The 22,960-nt window shown below is 45.5% G+C and overlaps 1 protein-coding gene across 1 annotated transcript in view; it reads right to left on the reverse strand.

The window, feature by feature from the left end:
* LOC149443946 (phosphorylase b kinase regulatory subunit beta-like) overlaps nt 1–22,960 on the reverse strand; it is a gene marked incomplete at its 3' end in the record, with an annotated part of 249,711 nt that overhangs the window by 71,223 nt on the left and 155,528 nt on the right. The window contains exon 7 of the mRNA XM_089655130.1: nt 19,772–19,887. Within this exon, the coding sequence (XP_089511256.1) occupies nt 19,772–19,887 (116 nt within the window). The remainder of the gene's footprint in view (nt 1–19,771; nt 19,888–22,960) is intronic.

Below are 22,960 nucleotides of genomic sequence, written 5' to 3' on the forward strand. Positions count from 1 at the left end.
CAAGTGGTTGTAGGTTGGGGTCAAGTGGAAGCATTGTCAAGGAACAAGCCAGTAATGAGTGACTGTAGAGATAAGGACAGCTGCAGGTATGCAATGGAGCAAGATATCGGTTGGAGAGACCACAATAATCTGGCAAACAGGAAGTTCTGAGGCATGGCTTCAATAGGAAGTTCATGGGAAGAGCAAGGAGTTCAAGGTTCACCAGAAACAAGGCCCAAGGCAAGATTATCCAAGGAATCAGACAGGACACTGTCCATCTTCTCAGGTGGCTCAGCAAGAAGAGATACTGCTGGATGCAGCAGAGGACATGGCTTCAGATCTCAGTTCTGACAGTCTTCTCTTAAAGCACCAACTTTTGAAGATAAATTAGATAAGGATATCAACAATTTGTGAATGAAACACTTCTTTGATATGGTTATTATGCAACGAAAGCTACACCTTTTTTCTCAGGGACAGCAAACCATGGAAAATAGTTGTACACATTAAATTGTGTCACCTTCAAGTGTTCTGGGTGAAGGCAGCTGCTATTCTGGAGGGAAGTTATTCGTCTGTACAGCAAAAATGAATGTTCTGTCTGTTGTTGAGCAAACGGAAATATGAACATCAAATTTTGAGAGGCTGGCTGATAGGACAGTGAGATGGTTTTGTGGAATGCATTGAATTTCTTCTCTACTGTCTACTTTAATAGAAAGGCACTTATATAATGGAAGTTCCCATTGTTTGATGTTACAAGTGAAAAGTACAATTTTCTCCAGTCTCAAGTAACTTAGCCCATTGTGGCACCAACCCACCAAATAACTCCTTCTATCAGCTACAAGTTTCTCTCTCTCAAAACGGATATAATGGGCTTTTTTTTAAAATGCTTTAGCTGGCAGAAATGCCAGTGAGCTACAACACCATCCTCATAAGTTGGAATAAAAGCACCCATTCTGGCCAAAGTGGTGCCCTCCAGAAGTGGACCAATGGCAGAACAGTAAAAAGGTCAGTGGGGGCCTGAAAAACAGCCAGGTAGATTTCACACTATAGGCTTTTAGGTATTTTTTAATCATTCAACTATCATGCTCTTCCTACACTGAAGATTTTCAGATGTCCTGGTTTTCTTTCCAGACTATTGTAGTGTGTACGGGGTACATTAGGGGACTGTTTGCTCTCAGATCCAGATCTCAGAGGTGTGAGATCTTTTCATGCGCTCTCAGCACATATGTATTTTCTAATTGCACGCAAATATGTGGCCGCTCGGCGTCAAGGCCCAGACGGGGAGAGGCCACATATTTGCGTGCGCTCGCCGTCAAGGGGTTAAGATAACGCAACGCCATATTGCAAAAAATGGCCTAGTCCGGTAGGGGGCGGTAAATCCTCTGGAGGGAAAGGGGTTAAATCCCATCACCAGTTGTCAGATACAGCCGGCCACTACGACAAGGTATGGTTGCCATTAGAGAGTCCCTCTAACAAAAAAAACGCACAGGTGATCAAATACCACCGAGAGAAAGCTCTGTTTTTTTGGGGAAAAAAAAAAAAGGACACAAATTTCATTTATGTACAGTGTTGCATGGCCGCGCAATTGTCAGTTAACCTCTTAGCGCCAGCGCCTCCTGGCCCTTTAGGTGGTTTCAGAAGCCGGGAAGCGGACCGGTTTTTAGGGTCATGTGACCGCCGTGATTCACCATCATGGCGGTCACATGATCGAAAAAAAGGTCCCGATCGAAAGGGGAGATTGGGACCTTTCCATGAGTCACGGACATGTGCTGGGAGCACGCAGGGTGCGCGCTCTCAGCACATATGTATTTTCTAATTGCATGCAAATATGCGGCCGCTCAGCGTCAAGGCCCAGACAGCGAGAGGCCACATATTTGCGTGCACTCGGCGTCAAGGGGTTAAGATAACGCAATGCCATATTGCAAAAAAGGCCTAGTCGTGTGGGGGTAGGGGGGGGGGGGTAAATCCTCTGGAGGGAAAATGGTCAAATCCCGTCACCAGTTGTCAGATACAGCCGGCTACTATGACAAAGTATGGTTGCCAATAGAGTGTCCCTCTAAAAAAAAAAAAAACAAAACAAAAAAAACCACACAGGTGATCAAATAGCACCAAAAGAAAGCTCTGTTTGTAGCGGAAAAAAAAAAAAAAAGACACACATTTCATTTACGTACAGCGCTGCATGACCGCACAATCGTCAGTTAAAATATTGCAGCACCATATTGCAAAAAAATGGCCTAGTCCAGTAGGTGGGGTAAATCCTCTGGAGGGAAAGTGGTTAAATCCCATCACCGGTTGTCAGATACAGCCGGCCACTACGACAAAGTATGGTTGCCATTAGAGTGTCCCTCTAACAAAAAAACGCACAGGTGATCAAATGCCACCGAAAGAAAACTCTGTTTTTTTTGGGAAAAAATAAGGACACACATTTAATTTATGTACAGCGTTCCAAAAACAAACAAACGAAACCAGCAATCAAATCCTCATGCAGACTGGAAAAAATACAGAATGGCAAATGAAGAGGTGCACCCCCTTCAAAGATCGGGAAATCTGGATACTAATAGACAAAAACAAACAAGGGCGCCCTCTCACCATGCATTACCGTGGTACAGCACGTATTTATTGCATAATCAAATAGATATATACGCACAAACAAAAGGAGAATAAAAGCAGAATATATAGTCAATGCAATGCTGTGCCCTAAATAGGGATGAGCTAACGCGTTTCAGGAGACGAACCCCCTTTCTCAGAGCTGAACTGTGTACCTGCTGGTCCAATACTGATATGTCAGTAAAAAAAAAAAATACAAAAAATAAAAAAAACAAAAAAAATTAAATAAATAAAATATAATATATATATTTTTTTTTTACTGACATGCGTTGCCCGTTTCACGTAGTCCTTGCTTCATAAGCCAGTTATAGACCTGGGCAGGTGCCATGTTTTCCTTTACCAATACTTATATGCCAAGAAATGTCTAGAAATGCCAAAGAGCACAGCGTTGCATGCCCGCGGAATTGCCAGTTAAAATAACGCAGCGCCATAATGCAAAAAAAGGCCTGGTCCGGAATGAGCGGGTAAATCCTCTGGAGGGAAATCCCGTCACCGGTTGTCAGATACAGCCGGCCACTATGACAAAGTATGGTTGCCATTAGAGTGTCCCTGTTTAATTTGTTTCTGATATTTAGGACACAAATTGGGAAGGATGTAAAAAAAAAAAAAAAACACTTTTATGTACTGGAAGAATGTGGAGAATAATTGCTCTCTGTTCACAGCAGAAAATCCCATTATTTCATAGTGTTTGCCTTCATACGTACACAGGCCTCATTAATATCACTGACAGAGGTAACAATGTTTTTTTTTTTTGGTTTACCTGGGAAGGAGCTGAGCCAGCAACAGCGTCAGCCAGCAATAAATTAACAAGGTAAAGTGCTTTTTCTTGGTGTCCTATTTATTATCTGCAGGCTGCTCGCTTTTTGGCGTTGGCTTACGGAATCAGAGGAAAACAAGCCCATATTTCTCCGGGCTTTAAATAGACACCTCATGTGTGCGACAGATGTACACATTTCATTTAGCGGAACGCAGGAATATTAATAGATCCGCAGGTAGCGCTTTCCTGTTTATTAAGTATTCTGACGTTGATTAAAGCAGAAAGGCTTTGCTTTACTTTTTATGTCAGCAGTAATGTTGTTGTATAGCTGGGATTCTTAACGAGTGTCCTGAACCTGGATGAGATTATAAAGGCCACATGCCTACTAGTGCTTAGGCCAGCGTGCGCCAAACACAAATACTCCTGCACTTGGGGATGGACTCAGCAGAGGCAACAACCACATATCAAATGTCTTGGAAACAGCAAGCCTTCCTGCCCTCAAAGGATACTCCTGTGCTTGGGGATGGACTCAACAGAGGCAACAACCACATATCGAATGTCTTGGAAAGAGCAAGCCTTGCTGCCCTCAAAGGATACTCCTGCGCTTGGGGATGGACTCAACAGAGGCAACAACCACATATCGAATGTCTTGGAAAGAGCAAGCCTTGCTGCCCTCAAAGGATACTTCTGCACTTGGTGATGGACTCAACAAAGGCAATAACCACATATCGAATGTCTTGGAAAGAGCAAGACTTGCTGCCTTCAAAGGATACTCCTGCACTTGGGGATGGACTCAACAGAGGCAACAACCACATATCGAATGTCTTGGAAAGAGCAAGACTTGCTGCCCTCAAAGGATACTCCTGCGCTTGGGGATGGACTCAACAGAGGCAACAACCACATATCGAATGTCTTGGAAAGAGCAAGACTTGCTGCCCTCAAAGCACCAGGGAAGTCCAAATACACTGGATGCCAAAAAATTCTTCACGAGTGTCCTGAACCTGGATGAGACTATAAAGGCAACATGCCTACTAGTGCTTAGGCCAGCATGCGTCAAACGACGGCGCTTTCAGGCACCCAGGAGACGCAAGTGCAGCATTTGGCCCTGCTGCTAGCAGCCTATCAATGATGAGCAGCTCACCCCTTCCTAACCAATGGCACCAGAAAGCTCCTAAACTACTCCTTGGTCATCTCTCGCCTTGACTACTGAAACTCCCTCCTCATTGGCTTATCTTTATATAAGCAACCCCCTCCCCCCTTCAGTCCTTCATGAATGCTGCTGCCAGACTCGTCCAAAATGGCAAACACAAATACTCCTGCACTTGAGGATGGACTCAACAGAGGCAACAACCACTTAGCAAATGTCTTGGAAAGAGCAAGCCTTGCTGCCCTCAAAGGATACTCCTGCGCTTAGGGATGAACTCAACAAAGGCAACAACCACATATCAAATGTCTTGGAAAGAGCAAGCCTTGCTGCCCTCAAAGGATACTCCTGCGCTTGGGGATGGACTCAACATAGGCAACCACCACATATCGAATGTCTTGGAAAGAGCAAGCCTTGCTGCCCTCAAAGGATACTCCTGCGCTTGGGGATGGATTCAACAGAGGCAACAACCACATATCGAATGTCTTGGAAAGAGCAAGCCTTGCTGCCCTCAAAGGACCGGGGAAGTCCAAATACACTGGATGCAAAGAAAACAAAACAGAGGGTGCACAGGCCTAGTGCGTTACCTTAACAAACCAGCAGTAATGTTGTTGTACAGTTGGGATTCTTAACGAGTGTCCTGAACCTGGATGAGATTATAAAGGCAACATGCCTACTAGTGCTTAGGCCAGCATGCGTCAAACAATGGCGCTTTCAGGCACCCAGGAGATGCAAGTGCAGCATTTGGTCCTGCTGCTAGCAGCCTATCAATGATGAGCAGCTAACCCCTTCCTAACCAATGGCACCAGAAAGCTCCTAAACCACTCCTTGGTCATCTCTCGCCTTGACTACTGAAACTCGCTCCTCATTGGCTTACCTTTATATAAGCAACCCCCTTCAGTCCTTCATGAATGCTGCTGCCAGACTCGTCCAAAATGGCAAACACAAATACTCTTGCGCTTGGGGATGGACTCAACAGAGGCTACAACCACATATCAAATGTCTTGGAAAGAGCAAGCCTCGCTGCCCTCAAAGGATACTCCTGCGCTTGGGGATGGACTCAACAGAGGCAACAACAACATATCGAATATCTTGGAAAGAGCAAGCCTTGCTGCCCTCAAAGGATACTCCTGCGCTTAGGGATGGACTCAACAAAGGCAACAACCACATATCAAATGTCTTGGAAAGAGCAAGCCTTGCTGCCCTCAAAGGACCGGGGAAGTCCAAATACACTGGATGCAAAGAAAAAAAAAAACAGAGGGTGCACAGGCCTAGTGCATTACCTTAACAAACCATTTATTGATACAACATGATAAGCAATATACTCACAGATGACAATGTCATGCTTTGGTCCAACTTTCATGATACTTGATGGCCACAGACTTTATTATTATTATTATTATTATACAGGACTTATATAGCGCCAACAGTTTGCTCAGCGCTTTACATTATAGTGGGAGACAATACAGTAACAATACAGTTCAATACAAGAGGGATTTGAGGGCCCTGCTCCTTGGAACTTACAATCTAGGAGGGAGGGGTGAATGGTACAGTGGGTAATAACTGTGGGGGATGGAGTGGTTGGAAGAGTAGAGGATTCCAGAATTAGCAGAGGGCAGGGTAGGCTTCCCTGAAGAGAAAGGTTTTCAGTGATCGCCAAAAAGCAAGTAGAGTAGGTGATAGTCTGATAGATTGGGGTAGGGAGTTCCAGAGGATGGGTGACGCCCTGGAGGAGTCTTGGAACCGAGCATGGGAGGAGGAGATGAGGGAGCTAGAGAGTAAGAGGTCTTGCGAGGAGCGGAGAGTACGGTTTGGGTGATATTTAGAGATAAGATCGGTTATGTAAATTGGGGCAGTTACTTCAATGTAAACCCTCCAAAGTCGCATGAAACCTGAATGAAATACACTCACCGGCCACTTTATTAGGTACACCTTGCTAGTGACTCCCCCACACTATGACACCACCACCACCGTCCTGAACCGTTGATACAAGGCAGGATGGATCCATGCTTTCATGTTGTTCATGCCAAATTCTGACCCTACCATCTGAATGTCGGAGCAACCACTCTGCCCATTCTCCTCTAACATCAACAAGGCATTTTCCTCCACACAACTGCCACTCACTGGATATTTTCTCTTTTTCTGACCATTCTCCGTAAACCCCAGAGATGGTTGTGCGGGAAAATCCCAGTAGAACAGCAGTTTTTGAAATACTCAGACCAGCCCATCTGGCACCAACAACCACGCCACGTTCAAAGTCACTTAAATTCCCTTTTTTCCCCTATTCTGATGCTCCGTTCGAACTTCACCACGTCTAGATGCTTAAATGCATTGAATAGCTGCCATGTGATCGGCTGAGTCTCTGTACACCCTAGAGATGGTTGTGCGTGAAAATCCCAGTAGATCAGCAGTTTTTGAAATACTCAAAAAAAAAGAAAAAGAAAAAAAAAAAAAAAAAAAAAAAAAAAATATATATATATATATATATATATATATATATATATAGATATTTCAAATATATTTTTCTTCCATATGGGTGAGCACCCAAGACACTGCTTGGCTGGGGTAAATACTGGCTCCTTCACAGACCGCGACTACTTTCTGATCAGTGAGATCGTCTTTGATCTTTGGGTACAATCAGCACTATAATGAAGACATGACGCATAAAAAAATCCAGTGCGCTAAAGCGACATCTCTAGCACTGCTAATGTCACCACTATTACACATTATTAACGCTCCAGAATGACTTCCAAAACTTTCTCTGCTTTATGTAGAAACATTAAAATCTCATCTAACTCTTCCCCGCCAACACGACTCCGAGGCTAATGAAGCAGAAACGACATTTAAATGTATTACATGGCGAGCTGCAGCGATGGCTTTCAGGCGACGCTCTGTAATGAGAGTGCGGGAATATCTCTGGGTGTTACAGATCAGTCAGGTCCCATCCTGAACACAACACCAAGAAGTCCAGACAATGGACGGCAAACCACAGCAAAGAACAACATGAAGGCTTTTGGAGATTGCAGCTCATACTATGGGGTGGATTTACTAAAGGCAAATAGACTGTGCACTCTGCAAGTACAGTTGCTCCACAGCTTAGTAACTGAACAGGAGCTCTGCTGACCTCATCATCCAATCATCTGCAAGCAAAAATGCTGTTTTTTTTTATATTCCTTGCATGTGATTGGGTGTTCATTGTAAAGCGAAGCTTCGCTTCATTTACTAAGCTCAGGAGCAACTGCACTTACAAAGTGCACAGTCTACTTGTCTTTAGTAAATCAACCCCATTCTATGAAAGATTGGATCTACACCATGAGAAGTGACAAGGTATAGTTCACCTTTACATAGTTAGTCTGGCTGAAAAAAGACAAAAGTCCATCCAGTTCAATCATAGAAAAAAAAAAAATAAAAAGTTATATTCCTATACCCACAGGTATATATAAACAAAACAACTGTCTGCATATAAAAGTTGAATAATACTCTTGCTATAGGTGTAGGCCATTTACAGTTGCAAGAAAAAGTATGTGAACCCCTTGGGATTACGTGGAGTTTTGCATGAATTGGGCATAAAATGTGCTCTGAACGTCATCTAAGTCACAACAATAGAAGAACACAGTCTGCTGAACATAATACTACACAAACATTAGATGTTGCCATGGTTTAATTGCACATAACATGTACACATTCACAGCAACATCTAATGTTTGTGTAGTATTATGTTCAGCAGACTGTGTTCTTCTATTGTTGTGACTTAGATGACGTTCAGAGCACATTTTATGCCCAATTCATGCAAAACTCCACGTAATCCCAAGGGGTTCACATACTTTTTCTTGCAACTGTACATACCTCCCGACGGCTGGCTGAAAAATCCCAGAGATGGCATCATCCCATTCTGCCTTGTTGCTAGGATGTTGCTAAGACATTCCCAGATGTTATTGTTCATCCTCACCATCACAGGAGTGAGGTCATAAATGCTGAGCACAGAGCCAATAGGGTGTTTTTTTACTAAAGCTTAAGAGTGCAAAATCAGGCTCACTTCTGCATAGAAACCAATCAGCTTCCAGGTTTTATTGCCAAAGTTTAAGCTGAGATTAACAGCGGATTGGCTTCTATGCAGCAGTGAGCCCCATTTTGCACTCTCCGCCTTTAGTAAATAAACCCCAACGTGTCAGAGGAGAGAAAATGCACGAGGGGGTTTGAATCTGTGATGGTGGATGTAAAAAGTAATGGCGTAGAGTGTCTTAGCAACATCCTAGCAACAAGGTAGGATGGGGGAACACCATCTCTGAGAGTACTTGAGTCGGGCTTCAGGAGGTATGTCAATGGCCTAACGACATTCTCAGCCGTTCATACTCACCCCCACCATCACAGGAATAAGTTCCTTCTCTGATTCAAACCCCCTCACATGCACTCTTTCCCCCATGACACGTTAGTTTTGAGGTCAGCATGTGTGAGCTCACTCTTCTGATGGTGGTGGATAAAAAGTAACAGCTGGGAACATCTTAGCAACATCCTAGCAACAAGGTGGGATGGGGGAACACTATCTCTGAGAGTACTTGAGTCAGGCTTCAGGAGGTATGTCAATGGCCTAAAGACATTCTCAGCCGTTAATACTCACCCCCACCATCACAAGAGTAAGTTCCTTCTCTAATTCAAACCCGCTCACGTGCACTCTCTCTCCCATGACACATTAGCTTTGAGGTCAGCATGTGTGAGCTCACTCCTCTGATGGAGGTGGATGAAAAGTAACAGCTGGGAACATCTTAGCAACGTCCTAGCGACAAGGCAGGACAAGATGATGTCATATCTGGGATTTTCATCCAGGCTTCTTGAAGTATGTAAATGGTCCACACCTATAACATGGGTATTTTTCGACTTTGGTCAAAGCTTCATAGTTTGTTTCATCTACAGACGCCTTTGATGTGCACGGGCAGTTTTTAGTAAAGGTGAACTATGCCTTTAAAAGAGACGTGTGGACTCCCCACCCCCCATTTATACTTGCCTAGGTGGATGCAGCATCAGTCCCCCGCCGGCTCGAAGGGTGAGAAGTCAGCGATCCCAAGACCGTTGATCGCGGGGTTCTCACAGTTGCTCTCAGTAGTAGATAAGGGCTTCTTGACTTTTCTTTGACTTTCCTTACATACACTTTACGGCCACTTTATTAGGTCCACCTTTCTAGTGCCAAGAAAATATTGCCCACACCATGACACCACCAGCCTGAACCGTAAAAGGCAGGATGGATCCATGCTTTCATGTTGTTGACGCCAAATTCTGACCCCACCATCTGAATGTCACAGCAACCAGTCTGCCCATTCTCCTCTGACAACAAGGCATTTTCCTCCACAACTGCCGCTCACTGGATATTTTCTCTTTTTCGGACCATTCTCTGTAAACCCTAGAGATGGTTGCGTGTGAAAATCCCAGTAAATCAGAAGTTTTTGAAATACTCAGACCGGCCCATCTGCCACCAACAACCATATCATGTTCAAACTCACTTAAATCCCCCTTTTCTATTTTTAAAGTGGATATATGGGCATTGAATCGAGTCCCCAAAAGGACATATACAGAGGCCGGTAGTTTCTAATGGTGCCTGGGTCCCAGGAGTCAGATGTGGACGTAGGCCGTCAACGAGGGATGTTGCAACCACCATGGAAAGCACGGAAGACCGTACTAAAGCAGCGACCAATGGGGATGCGAGGACAAGTCAGGTGATGAGTCAGGCGCTTTTTCTTCAGACCTAATAGGATGGCTGGACGATCACTCTTATATAGGAGGTGGTATAAACGTGACAGGATGAGTGCGGCCGATTTATAAGCAGCATTCATAAAACAACATGTGTACAGTATATGTATGTTTGTTTTATTTATCAGATTTTTTTTTTTTTTGGGAGGGTGCATGTGATCAGCACTTGGCCAATCATCACTGTTCAGACAGAGCTCAGGGGTTCTGCAGTTTATATTTCCTAAAATAATTGCATTTCCATGTTCTGTGTACTGTGGGAGACCAGATATAGTGAATGCAGGGTCCGGGGAGAGCGGATATGGTGAATGCGGGGTCCGGGGAGAGCGGATATAGTGAACGCAGGGTCCGGGGAGAGCGGATATAGTGAATGCGGGGTCCGGGGAGAGCGGATATAGTGAATGCGGGGTCCGGGGAGAGCGGATATAGTGAATGCAGGGTCCGGGGAGACCAGATATAGTGAATGCGGGGTCCGGGGAGAGAGGATATAGTGAATGCAGGGTCCGGGGAGAGCGGATATAGTGAATGCAGGGTCCGGGGAGAGCGGATATAGTGAATGCAGGGTCCGGGGAGAGCGGATATAGTGAATGCAGGATCCGGGGAGAGCGGATATAGTGAATGCGGGGTCCAGGGAGAGCGGATATAGTGAATGCGGGGTCCAGGGAGACCGGATATAGTGAATGCGGGGTCCGGGGAGAGCGGATATAGTGAATGCGGGGTCCGGGGAGAGCGGATATAGTGAATGCGGGGTCCGGGGAGAGCGGATATAGTGAATGCGGGGTCCAGGGAGATCAGATATAGTGAATGCGGGGTCCGGGGAGAGCGGATATAGTGAATGTGGGGTCCGGGGAGAGCGGATATAGTGAATGCGGGGTCCGGGGAGAGCGGATATAGTGAATGCGGGGTCCGGGGAGAGCAGATATAGTGAATGCGGGGTCCGGGGAGAGCAGATATAGTGAATGCGGGGTCCGGGGAGAGCGGATATAATGAATGCTGGGTCCCGGGAAAGTGGATATAGTGAATGCGGGGTCTGGAGAGAGCGGATATCGCGAATGCAGGATCCAGGAAAGCGGATATAGTGAATGAGGGGTCCGGGGAGAGGGGATATAGTGAATGCAGGGTCCGGGGAGAGCGGATATAGTGAATGCAGGGTCCGGGGAGAGCGGATATAGTGAATGCAGGGTCCGGGAAGAGTGGATATAGTGAATGCAGGGTCCGGGGAGAGTGGATATAGTGAATGCGGGGTCCGGGGAGAGCGGATATAGTGAATGCAGGGTCCGGGGAGAGCGGATATAGTGAATGCGGGGTCCGGGGAGAGCGGATATAGTGAATGCGGGGTCTGGAGAGAGCGGATATAGTGAATGCGGGGTCCGGGGAGAGCGGATATCGCGAATGCAGGGTCCAGGAAAGCAGATATAGTGAATGCAGGGTCCGGGGAGAGGGGATATAGTGAATGAGCAGTCCGGGGAGACCGAATATAGCGAATGCGGGGTTCAGTAACACTTTAACCCCTTAGGTCCCACACTGAGTACAACAAGCACGCTTTACTGGATATACAGACTGATTGCACTGTTGTGGGTTTAGTAACACTTGAAAGACATTAGAGGGTCAGTCCATCCAAGACCTCATTGTCAGGTGTTTTGCGTGAACTGACATTGGAAAAACACGAACAATCACCTTGTGACGAATCCTTAGCCTTCCATTGGCCGAGTTTCCACCCACAGCGGCTTCCATCCCTGCATTCACAGGTGTTGTACTGAGCACAGGCCAGGTCACATCAGTCGCTTTTCAGGTCTGACACTTCGGGAAGATACAAGGTAATCCGATTTCTTTTCTTACAGAACTTGTGTTAGAAATCATTTACTGCTGCTAATCTATCTTGCCAGATTTAGCCGAGTGTTCTTCCAACAATTGTTCTGGGTGGCTGTAATCTCCATCCTGGCTTACAGAAGAGAGACGGGGAAAAGACAAGCCAAGGAACGTAACAGAGCCCGGCTTTGTTGTCGCAAATTAGGAAAGCACGGGCGACAATGCAAGGATTCGTGTCGAGAGAAATGCTGCTGTCCATACGTTGTATACCGCTCACTGACAACGGCAATTTTTACATTTCTATTGTGGGCCTACTGGTTCGTCGATAACGGTCATTTCTCATTATTTATTTCAGATACTTATATAGCGCCATCAATTTACTCAGCTCTTTACATATATATTTTACATTCACATTAGTCCCCGCCCTCGAGGAGCGTACAATCTAAGGTCCCTAACTCACATTCATACATACACATACTAGGGCCAATTTAGACAGGAGCCAATTCACCTACCAGCATGTCTTTGGAGTGTGGGAGGAAACCGGAGTATCCGGAAAAAACCCACGCAGGCACAGGGAGAACATGCAGACTCCAGGCAGGTAGTGCCATGGTTGGGATTCAAACCAACAACCCTAGTGATGCAAAGCGGAAGTGCTGACCACTTAGCCACTGTGCTGCCCATAAAACTCATAATACATAATAATAAATGTATTACTATGAGTACTGTGAGTATGGGGTTTGTTGTTTACCCCAAAATGTACTTACCTAGGTGGATGCTGCATCAGTCCCCAGTCGGCTCTAAGGGTGAGAACTTAGCAATCACATGACCGCTGAACGCTGAGTTCTCACAGCAGCTCTGGGCAAAGAGCGGTGACTGTCAGTTACCACTCTCTGCTCTGCCCTCCCCTGTGCTCACTGGAGCGCTGGGCTGTGGAGGGGGAGGGAACGGCTGCTCAGGTTCTCAGCAGGTGCCGCTCCACACTCTGGGGTGGATCCCAACTTTAAAGTCAGGATCTTTCCCTAGCCTGGACCGGCTGAGTGACGTCGTCCGACAGCAGGCTTCACCCAGCTGTCGGGTGAAAACGAGTCACAGGAGTGCAGAACGAACTTCACTCCTGTGATCCACAGGACAACTACAGCCAAAAGGAGCTTTGGTTGTACTTCTCCTTTAACCTCTTCACGCCGGCCGAACGCAAATGTGCGGCCTCCCGACATCTGGGCCTAGACGCCGAGCGGCCGCACATTTGCGTTCCATTAAAAAAAGAACACATGCGCTGAGAGAGCGCGCCCTGCACGCTTCCTTAACACACGTCTGGTACTCACGGAAAAGTCCCGATCTCCTCTTTCGATCGGGACCTTTCCCAATCATGTGACCGCCATTGACGGCGCGTCACAGCGGTCACATGACCATAAACCCCACCCCGCCTCCCGGCTTTCTGAAACCCTTAAAGGACTGGGAGGAGCTGGCGTAAAGGGGTTAATTAATCACTTATAGACCGCCCATCAGCAGTACATTGTACCTGTAGATCGCTGGCCTCTTCTGGGTAGAGAGCGCACGCGCACCCCCACCAACTTTCATTGCAATTGCACATAGCGGGAATATATTCAGCAGGTCTTGGCCAATGATTCCTGCTGATTGGCTGTGTCCAATCACAGCCCAGAGCCCTGTGTTGACAATCAACACAGGGCTCTGTACAGAGGAAACAATCTCTGTGTCCTCGTGAAATGAAATAGAAATCTTGTGAGCCACCAATTAATTATAAGATAGGTTCGTCAGCACCAAACACATACTCATTGTGATACTTGTTGAATCTCTGTGTCCTCTCCTCCTCTCCCTGAAAAGCAGGGAGAAGAAAAAGAGACTTATTTAGTAAAAAGCAGCACATAATACACACATTACACATTGTTAGGCACACATTTAACGCCTACCCAAGATGTTAACCCCTTCCCAGCCAGTGTCATTAGTACAGTAACAGTGTGTAGCAGCCATTCTCAAACCTTTTCAACACAGAGGAACCCTTCATTTTCAACACAGTGGACCTGCTTGGACCCTTCATGTGAAAGGGGTCTCACACCCTTTTTCTGACCATTTTTCAAGACTTCACCGAAATAAAGAACGATACATAACATCTACAATTTTAAAGCGTTCTCTGTAGGCAACTTCCCAGTGAGTGCCAGAAAAGCGCTCTCAGTTTTCATTATAATGGGACTCGGGTGAGATGTCAGCAGAATGAATTACGACTGCTGTAATGTGACTGGTTAAGTATACATCTATCAACGCTGACATGCTAATACATTGGACGTTGCGAGGTAAAAGTATGATTTACTTTCGCGCGCTGCTCCATGCTGGATTTTCATCAACCTTCATTGCTTAATTATGATGCCTAATATCTTGGAGATGAATACGCTTCCATCACTGGCGGCACAATCAAAAACACAAGACAACGCCATTTATTTTTCCGGGAAATAAATAACGCGTTGTGAGCCACTAATAAACGCGATTAACATCCAGAACAAACACATTTGTTACAATGTCACACTTGCAGCTTCTTTGAATATCATAGTTCCTGTGGTACAAGGAAGTCCAAAGAATAGCAAAATGTTTGGAAATGGGGGTTCTCAGCCATAGGGCTGGCCACAGATCACACAAGCGTGTCGGCTTATGTACAAGGGTTGGACAAAATGATGGAACCACCAGGTAAAAGAACGAAATTGCTAGCTAATATGGTGTTGGACTGCCTTTGGTATCCAAGACGGCCTGAAATCTCCTTGAAATTGACAAATATAAGTCTTGGATGATGAATAATGGAACCGGACACTGCTTTTGTCAGTTCTAGCAGCGGTGGAAAACGAGCCCCAAATTTGTTCTCCAAAATAGCCCATAGTGGCCCCATGATTTTGAGGTTCAGCAGCTGTGATGCCCAAATACGGTGTGAGACTGTCTGCAGGATCATCAAACCACGATTTGACAACACAAGCTGTGTGAATCTAAGCATTATCGCCTTGGTAAATGGCGCCGTCTTCAGGAAGCAATGTCTGCACCATGGGGTGCACATGGTCGGGCAAAATTTGTACATAGTTGCTGGCGGTGACACTACCTTTCAAGTTGATGATGGGACCTGTAGAATAAAAATATATGGCTACCCAACCATGATTGCCTCGCCACCATGCTTTACCGTTGACAGTCCTGGTCATAAGCTTGGGATGGTATTCGCCACACAAACACATCCGATGGCTGGGAACAGTGTGAAGCGGAATTCATCAGACCATATTACAGTCTTCCATTGATGGACAGTCCATGGTTTATGGGTGTTGCACCTCTCGCTTCTCTTCTGAGCATTAATATCGATCACTAGTGGTTTGGCAATTGCAGATTGTGGAGTTCCCTCCTCAGTTTTTGTGGACATCAGCTTTGGAAGACTGAGATTGAGCTCTGCAGTCACTTTTGAATCAGTTGATTTATTATTCTGGGTCACAATCCTGCGCCATCCTTTATTCTCTTTCAGTTAGTTGATCATATTGACGGCGCTTATGTTTATCAGACGATGTTTTCCGGAAACTGTATATGTCGCCATAACCTTTGACACAGCAAATAAATTGGGTACTTCAGTCACAGAGGCACCAGCTAAGCGGCACCAACAATTTGCCCTCTTTGAAGCTCAGTAAGCTCTGACACAACTCCGTATTACTAGCAGCACACACAGTGAATGATGAAAGTGAGGCTTTCTACCTGTTAGCTATGTGTCTCTGTGACGGGAGTCACTTTGGGTGGGGGGCCCATGGAACCCAGCTCACTTTGGAGAGGTGGGGAGACCCCTGTCTCAGCTCCCCATATCCCTATTATGTGTAAGTCACCCTGTGCCTGTTAGGGGTACAGGGTGATCTGTCCTAATATTGGGTAGACATGTCTAGGAGATAGGTAGGGTGGGGGGTTGTGGATTGTTTGGCGTTTGGTGGTTGCATCAAATGGTTCTATTGTTTGTCTTGCTTGGGAGTAAACTATTATGGGATGTATGTGTTTATGTGTATTAGGTTAGTGGGGGGGGGTGTCTCCAGCAGCCCTCCCTCCTGATGGGACTGTCTGCTGCTGTGAAGTTTGAATACCTGTGTGTTTCTTGTTACTAAATGTAGATTGCCCCGCCCTGTGACATTATGCAGGGGGGGGGGGGGGGGGGGGGACTGTCCCCTGAGTGTATATATCTTGTATCTGTGTTCAAATAAACTAGTCTTGTATGGTCCTCTGTGGTGTCGGTTGTCGGTGTTCGGACGGGAAAGCGGTATTCTAACGGAAGTACTCAGCACAGGTTCTGTTACAGTCTCATCACACAGCGGGAGCAAAAGAATGTTACATCACTTCCGCTTTCAACCCCAAACATGTCATCACTTTCACACCTATAAATCATGTAGTGTTTCCATTTTTTTTGTCCAAATGCTGTACATGAATTTTGTGTGCAGTCATTGGGTCTTATTTATGAAAGGAAGAGAACTCTGGTATGATCGGATATAACTTCAACTGTTCCCCGTATAGGTTACAATAGGACCACATTGTACAGAGATTCCTTGACATGCGTGGGGGCCTTTCCATGAATCTGTATAGGCAATGGATGGGTTTCTTTGCTGGCTAATGGGGCCAAGTAATAAGGAATTGTCATATTTTCTAATTTACCACGAAAAATGAATCAACTACTGGTGCTGGGAAGTGACCCCCAAGCCTACATCATTACAGAGAGAGGATTCCAGCCATGCTCTGTACTAGGTCTTTGTTTGAAGGCCGCCATCTTGGTTGAATAGTGAGGCTTTGCATCCTCAAGTCAGGGCTGGCTGCCTGATGACTGCTGAAGGACAGTACCGATGGCAAATAGCTCAGATCCACAGAATGAATGAAGCAGAGACGTGTGCACTGAAAACTTTCAAGACAAGCCTCCTCTACAGCAAATAAAACACTGAGCAAGACAGTAGTGATATCACCAGATCTCACTCCAAATCTGGAGTGCAGTCAGAGGCAGCAGTGCCTTAGATGATCTCACACTGCAGATATACAGATATGAGGTTCAGTGCACAGGACTGGCTAAGCACAGGAAATGCATTACTTTTTTTTTCTGAGAAATACAAATTCTCTGTACAGCCGAGGCACAACTAAAACTAAACCCAAAAACCAAAAATGTAATATATTGTAGCTCACCAATTATTAGCTGTGGTAGTTTTCCCTTTTTAGGCTTTTTTCCTCTCTGTTTTTACCTGGTGATTTGGCCAGTGACACACCTCCTGTATTACAGCCCCCACTCTGGCTGAAGGAACACAGGGGGGTACCTTTGTACAGCAGCATTGTCAGTCTAGGGGTTGGGGAGTGCAAGATGTATTAGCTGATTTAAGTACACTAACAAACTGAAGCCAAACTCCAGCTCACACTTTATGATCGGTTACAGCAAATATTTTTTTTCCTTTTGGGATAAAGGTTTTACATGAATAAAAGCTAACCATTGTAAGCACCCCTGAATGTGGTAAACATTTTCTCTCATCCTTGTAAAATGATACATTCTGCCAGAGAGCTTCCCATCCTGCTCCCACATCAGGCTGCTTTCTATGGGGGTACCCAAGCAGGCTCGCTCATGAGCCGCTGCGATGCGTGTCCATTCACACAGAGTGGTAGCTCGGACCAACCCCCCCTCTTTTCTCATTGGTTCACTGGCTGTGGTTGACCATGGTTCCCGCTGCTGTCTCAGCGAATGAGGAGAGAGAGCCCTCGGAGAGCCGAGGCTCTCGTGCACATCGCTGGATTGCGATGGGGCTCGAGTAAGCATTGGAGGAGCTGCTACAAACAGATGTTTTTTTACCTTCATGTAAGTTTGGTGAGCAGCACAGTGGCTAAGTGGTTAGCACTTCCGCCTGGCAGTACTGGGGTCGTTGGTTCAAATCCCAACCACGGCACCACCTGCCTGGAGTTTGCATGTTCACCCTGTGTTTGTGTGAGTTTCCTCCGGGTACTCTGGTTTCCTCCAACACTTCAAAGACATGCTGGTAGGTGAATTGGCTCCTGTCTAAATTGGACCTAGTATGTGTATGTATGAATGTGAGCTAGGGACCTTAGATTGTACGCCCCTTGAGGGTTAGGGACCTTAGATTGTACCCCCCTTGAGGGTTAGGGACCTTAGATTGTACGCCCCTTGAGGGTTAGGGACCTTAGATTGTACCCCCCTTGAGGGTTAGGGACCTTAGATTGTACCCCCCTTGAGGGTTAGGGACCTTATATTGTACGCCCCTTGAGGGTTAGGGACCTTATATTGTACGCCCCTTGAGGGTTAGGGACCTTATATTGTACGCCCCTTGAGGGTTAGGGACCTTAGATTGTACACCCCTTGAGGGATAGGGACCTTAGATTGTACGCTCCTTGAGGGTTAGGGACCTTAGATTGTACGCCCCTTGAGGGTTAGGGACCTTAGATTGTACCCCCCTTGAGGGTTAGGGACCTTAGATTGTACCCCCCTTGAGGGTTAGGGACCTTATATTGTACGCCCCTTGAGGGTTAGGGACCTTAGATTGTACGCCCCTTGAGGGTTAGGGACCTTAGATTGTACGCCCCTTGACGGTTAGGGACCTTAGATTGTACGCCCCTTGAGGGTTAGAGACCTTAGATTGTACACCCCTTGAGGGTTAGAGACCTTAGATTGTACGCCCCTTGACGGTTAGGGACCTTAGATTGTACGCCCCTTGAGGGTTAGGGACCTTAGGTTGTACGCCCCTTGAGGGTTAGGGACCTTATATTGTACGCTCCTTGAGGGTTAGGGACCTTAGATTGTACGCCCCTTGAGGGTTAGGGACCTTAGATTGTACGCCCCTTGAGGGTTAGGGACCTTAGATTGTACGCCCCTTGAGGGTTAGGGACCTTAGATTGTACGCCCCTTGAGGGTTAGGGACCTTAGATTGTACGCCCCTTGAGGGTTAGGGACCTTAGATTGTACGCCCCTTGAGGGTTAGGGACCTTAGATTGTACCCCCCTTGAGGGTTAGAGACCTTAGATTGTACCCCCCTTGAGGGTTAGGGACCTTAGATTGTACCCCCCTTGAGGGTTAGGGACCTTAGATTGTACGCCCCTTGAGGGTTAGGGACCTTAGATTGTACACCCCTTGAGGGTTAGGGACCGATGTGAATGTACAATATATATGTAAAGCGCTGCATAAATGGACAGCACTATATAAGTACCTGAAATAAATAAATAAAATAAATGTATACATGAGGCCTAATTAAGATTGATAGCAAAGACAAGAAGAGAGCACAAAAAAAGTTTTTTGTTTTTTTTTTCATCTGCATGTGTTTGCCTGTTGCACCCAGCAAGACCCCAGAAAAAAAAAATCAACGTTTTTCCCAGAGAGAGAGTTCGCCCGAAATGTCTAACAGGATATGTTATGCGGTCAGTTTAGATGCAAGCAACACTTGGTGCTGTTTATTAGGCCCAGTAATGAAGCCATATAGTCCAATGAACTGCAGAACAGATAGATTGAACTCCTTGGCGACAAATGAAAGAAATGAAAAGCGCATTGTTCCCTGTAGCTGAAGGGGCAATCATTTAGCTGTGCTTACTCAGTCTTCATCGCCTTCATTACAGAGTTTTTGCTAATCCAATCTATTTATGTGGAGCGTCCATAAAGCCTGCCATAAGGAATAATAGGCAAATCAAATGGGCCTGTGACTTAATTAGCCCATCAGAGTGAAGAAATAATGGAATGAGCTGTGTGCAAATACCTTGAATGTAATTCTGTGCTGCCATTGTTGTACTTGCTGCCTCTCTCCCAGATTCCAAAGTCTGGCACGCGGTACGCCCGCTCTACGCAAAACACCAGGTTCTGGATGAACGACACCTGGAATAGAGGGAAGATGGTTAGACACAACCATATCCAACAAAGACAGGCTAGCAGGTTACAAGGTAAAACCACCAAAACATATCATTTCAGTTTTAGGTAGATAACCAGCTGCACCATTTACCTTGAATTCTCCTGACTCCAAAGGCAAAGTACTGTTACATAGTTAGTCTGGCTGAAAAAAGACAAAAGTCCATCCAGTTAAAAAAAAAAAAAAAAAAAAGTTATAATCCTACACCCACAGTTGATCCACAGGAAGGCAAAAAAAAAAAAAAACCCACCGAAGCATGATCAAATTTGCTCCTGCAGGAGAATTTCTCCATCCTGATCCCCGAGAGGCAATCGGATATTCCATGGATCAACTTTACCTAGAAATGTTATATCCAGTTATATTCTGTGTATCTGTCAGGGCAGGGCTGTGGAACGGACAGGTAGGCCTAGTGGCAGGGTAACGCACCGACTGACGACAACCACCACCAACAGACCGAAGTCCCTCAGGGCGCGGAGTCTAAGTCCCAGGCTGCCCTTCACCAGGGCCCCTGATGGTGGGGATGGACTTGACACAGCCAGGAACCAGGTCGCAGCCCCCAAGACACCCCGGCTGTGGTAATGGCCGCCGCCAATGGTGTGTAGCTGGTAGGAATGACAATAGCGTAGTCAGGCAGGCCGACAACAACAGGACAAAACGGTACAGAACAGTAGACAAGAATCACAGGTCACGGGCCGGGTTGAGCGACGGAAGGTCAGATCAAAGGAAAACACAGAGAAGGGTCTAGTCACAAGCCAAGTCAGATACCAGAAGAGTCACGAGAGTATACACAGAGCTGAAGCAACACCAAGACACAAGACAAGTGCAAAGAGCATGTGCGGATCACAGGCTTATATGTACTCAGCCACAACCCTCTGGGGGATGGACCTCAGAGGCCTGAAGGCATAAAAGATTCCCACCATGCTCTGCAGAAATCCAAGATGGACGCCAGTACATGAAGCCGCACAATCTCTGGGAAAAGGTAGGACCTTGACAGTATCCAAGAAAGAATCCAGGACTTTCCTACAGCAAGCCACTGAGCTGGCCTGAACCAACTCTTGAGGGAGTCTATTCCACATTCTCACAGCTCTCACTGTGAAGAATCCTTTCCGTGTTTGGAGATTACATTTATTTTCCTTCAGACGTAAAGAGTGCCCCCTTGTCCTCTGTGATAACCTCAGGGGGAATAACTCTACACCGAGTTCACTATATGAACCACTGATGTATTTATACATGGAGATCATATCTCCCCTTATGTATTATACATGGAGATCATATCCCCCCTTATGTATTATACATGGAGATCATATCCCCCCCTTATGTATTATACATGGAGATCATATCCCTCCTTATGTATTATACATGGAGATCATATCCCCCCTTATGTATTATACATGGAGATCATATCCCCCCTTATGTATTATACATGGTGATCATATCCCCCCTTATGTATTATACATGGAGATCATATCCCCCCTTATGTATTATACATGGAGATCATATCCCCCCTTATGTATTATACATGGAGATCATATCCCCCTTATGTATAATACATGGAGATCATATCCCCCCCTTATGTATTATACATGGTGATCATATCCCCCCTTATGTATTATACATGGAGATCATATCCCCCCTTATGTATTATACATGGAGATCATATCCCCCCTTATGTATTCTACATGGAGATCATATCCCCCTTATGTATTCTACATGGAGATCATATCCCCCCTTATGTATTATACATGGTGATCATATCCCCCTTATGTATTATACATGATGATCATATCCCCCCTTATGTATTATACATGGTGATCATATCCCCCCTTATGTATTATACATGGAGATCATATCCCCCCTTATGTATTATACATGGAGATCATATCCCCCCTTATGTATTATACATGGAGATCATATCCCCCTTATGTATTCTACATGGTGATCATATCCCCCCTAATGTATTATACATTGGGATCATATCCCCCCTATGTATTATACATGGAGATCATATCCCCCTTATGTATTCTACATGGAGATCATATCCCCCCTTATGTATTCTACATGGTGATCATATCCTCCCTAATGTATTATACATGGAGATCATATCCCCCCTATGTATTATACATGGAGATCATATCCCCCCTTATGTATTCTACATGGTGATCATATCCCCCCTTATGTATTATACATGGAGATCATATCCCCCCTTATGTATTATACATGGTGATCATATCCCCCCTTATGTATTATACATGGAGATCATATCCCCCCTTATGTATTATACATAGAGATCATATCCCCCCTTATGTATTATACATGGTGATCATATCCCCCTTAATCTCCTCTTCTCAAGAGAGAATAAATTCAGTTCCTCTAATCTTTCCTCATAGCTGATCTCCTCCATGCTTCGTATCAGTTTAGTTGCCCTTCTTTGTACTTTCTCCAGTTCCCCAATGTTATTTTTGTGAACTGGTACTCAAAACTGAACTGCATATTCTAGATGAGGTCTTACTAATGACTTGTCCCAGGGGAAATGATATCTCTCGCTCTCTCTCTGGAGTCTATACCTCTCCTAATACAAGAGAGGATTTTGCTCGCTTTAGAACCCGCAGCTTGGCATTGCATGCCATTATTAAGCTTGTGATCTACCAGAACCCCCAGATCCTTCTCCACCATTTACCCCCCCCAGTTGTACCTCCCCTAGTATGTATAATGCATTTTCTCTGCTACTTAAAGAGTTACTCCACTTATGTTTAAAAAAAAACAAAAAAAAAACAAAAAAACAAAAAAACCCCTCCCCTTCACCATAAGTCTGCACTAGATACAAGTCAATAACACAAAACAATTTGTAGCAAAGGGGCTGTAGGAGGGCATTCAGGTAGTGAGCGAAGCCCAAAAAAAGGAAAAAAATAATATACAGTGCATCCAGAAAGTATTCACATCGCTCAACTTTTGACACATTTTGTTATGTTACGGCCTTATTTCAAAATGGATTAAATTAATTTTTTTCCTCAACATTCTACACACAATACCCCATAATGACAA

This window comes from Staurois parvus, unplaced genomic scaffold, assembly GCF_062004578.1.
Source record: "Staurois parvus isolate SC_StPar_1 unplaced genomic scaffold, SC_StPar_1.0 ptg000821l, whole genome shotgun sequence".
NCBI classification, from domain to species: Eukaryota; Metazoa; Chordata; class Amphibia; order Anura; family Ranidae; genus Staurois; species Staurois parvus.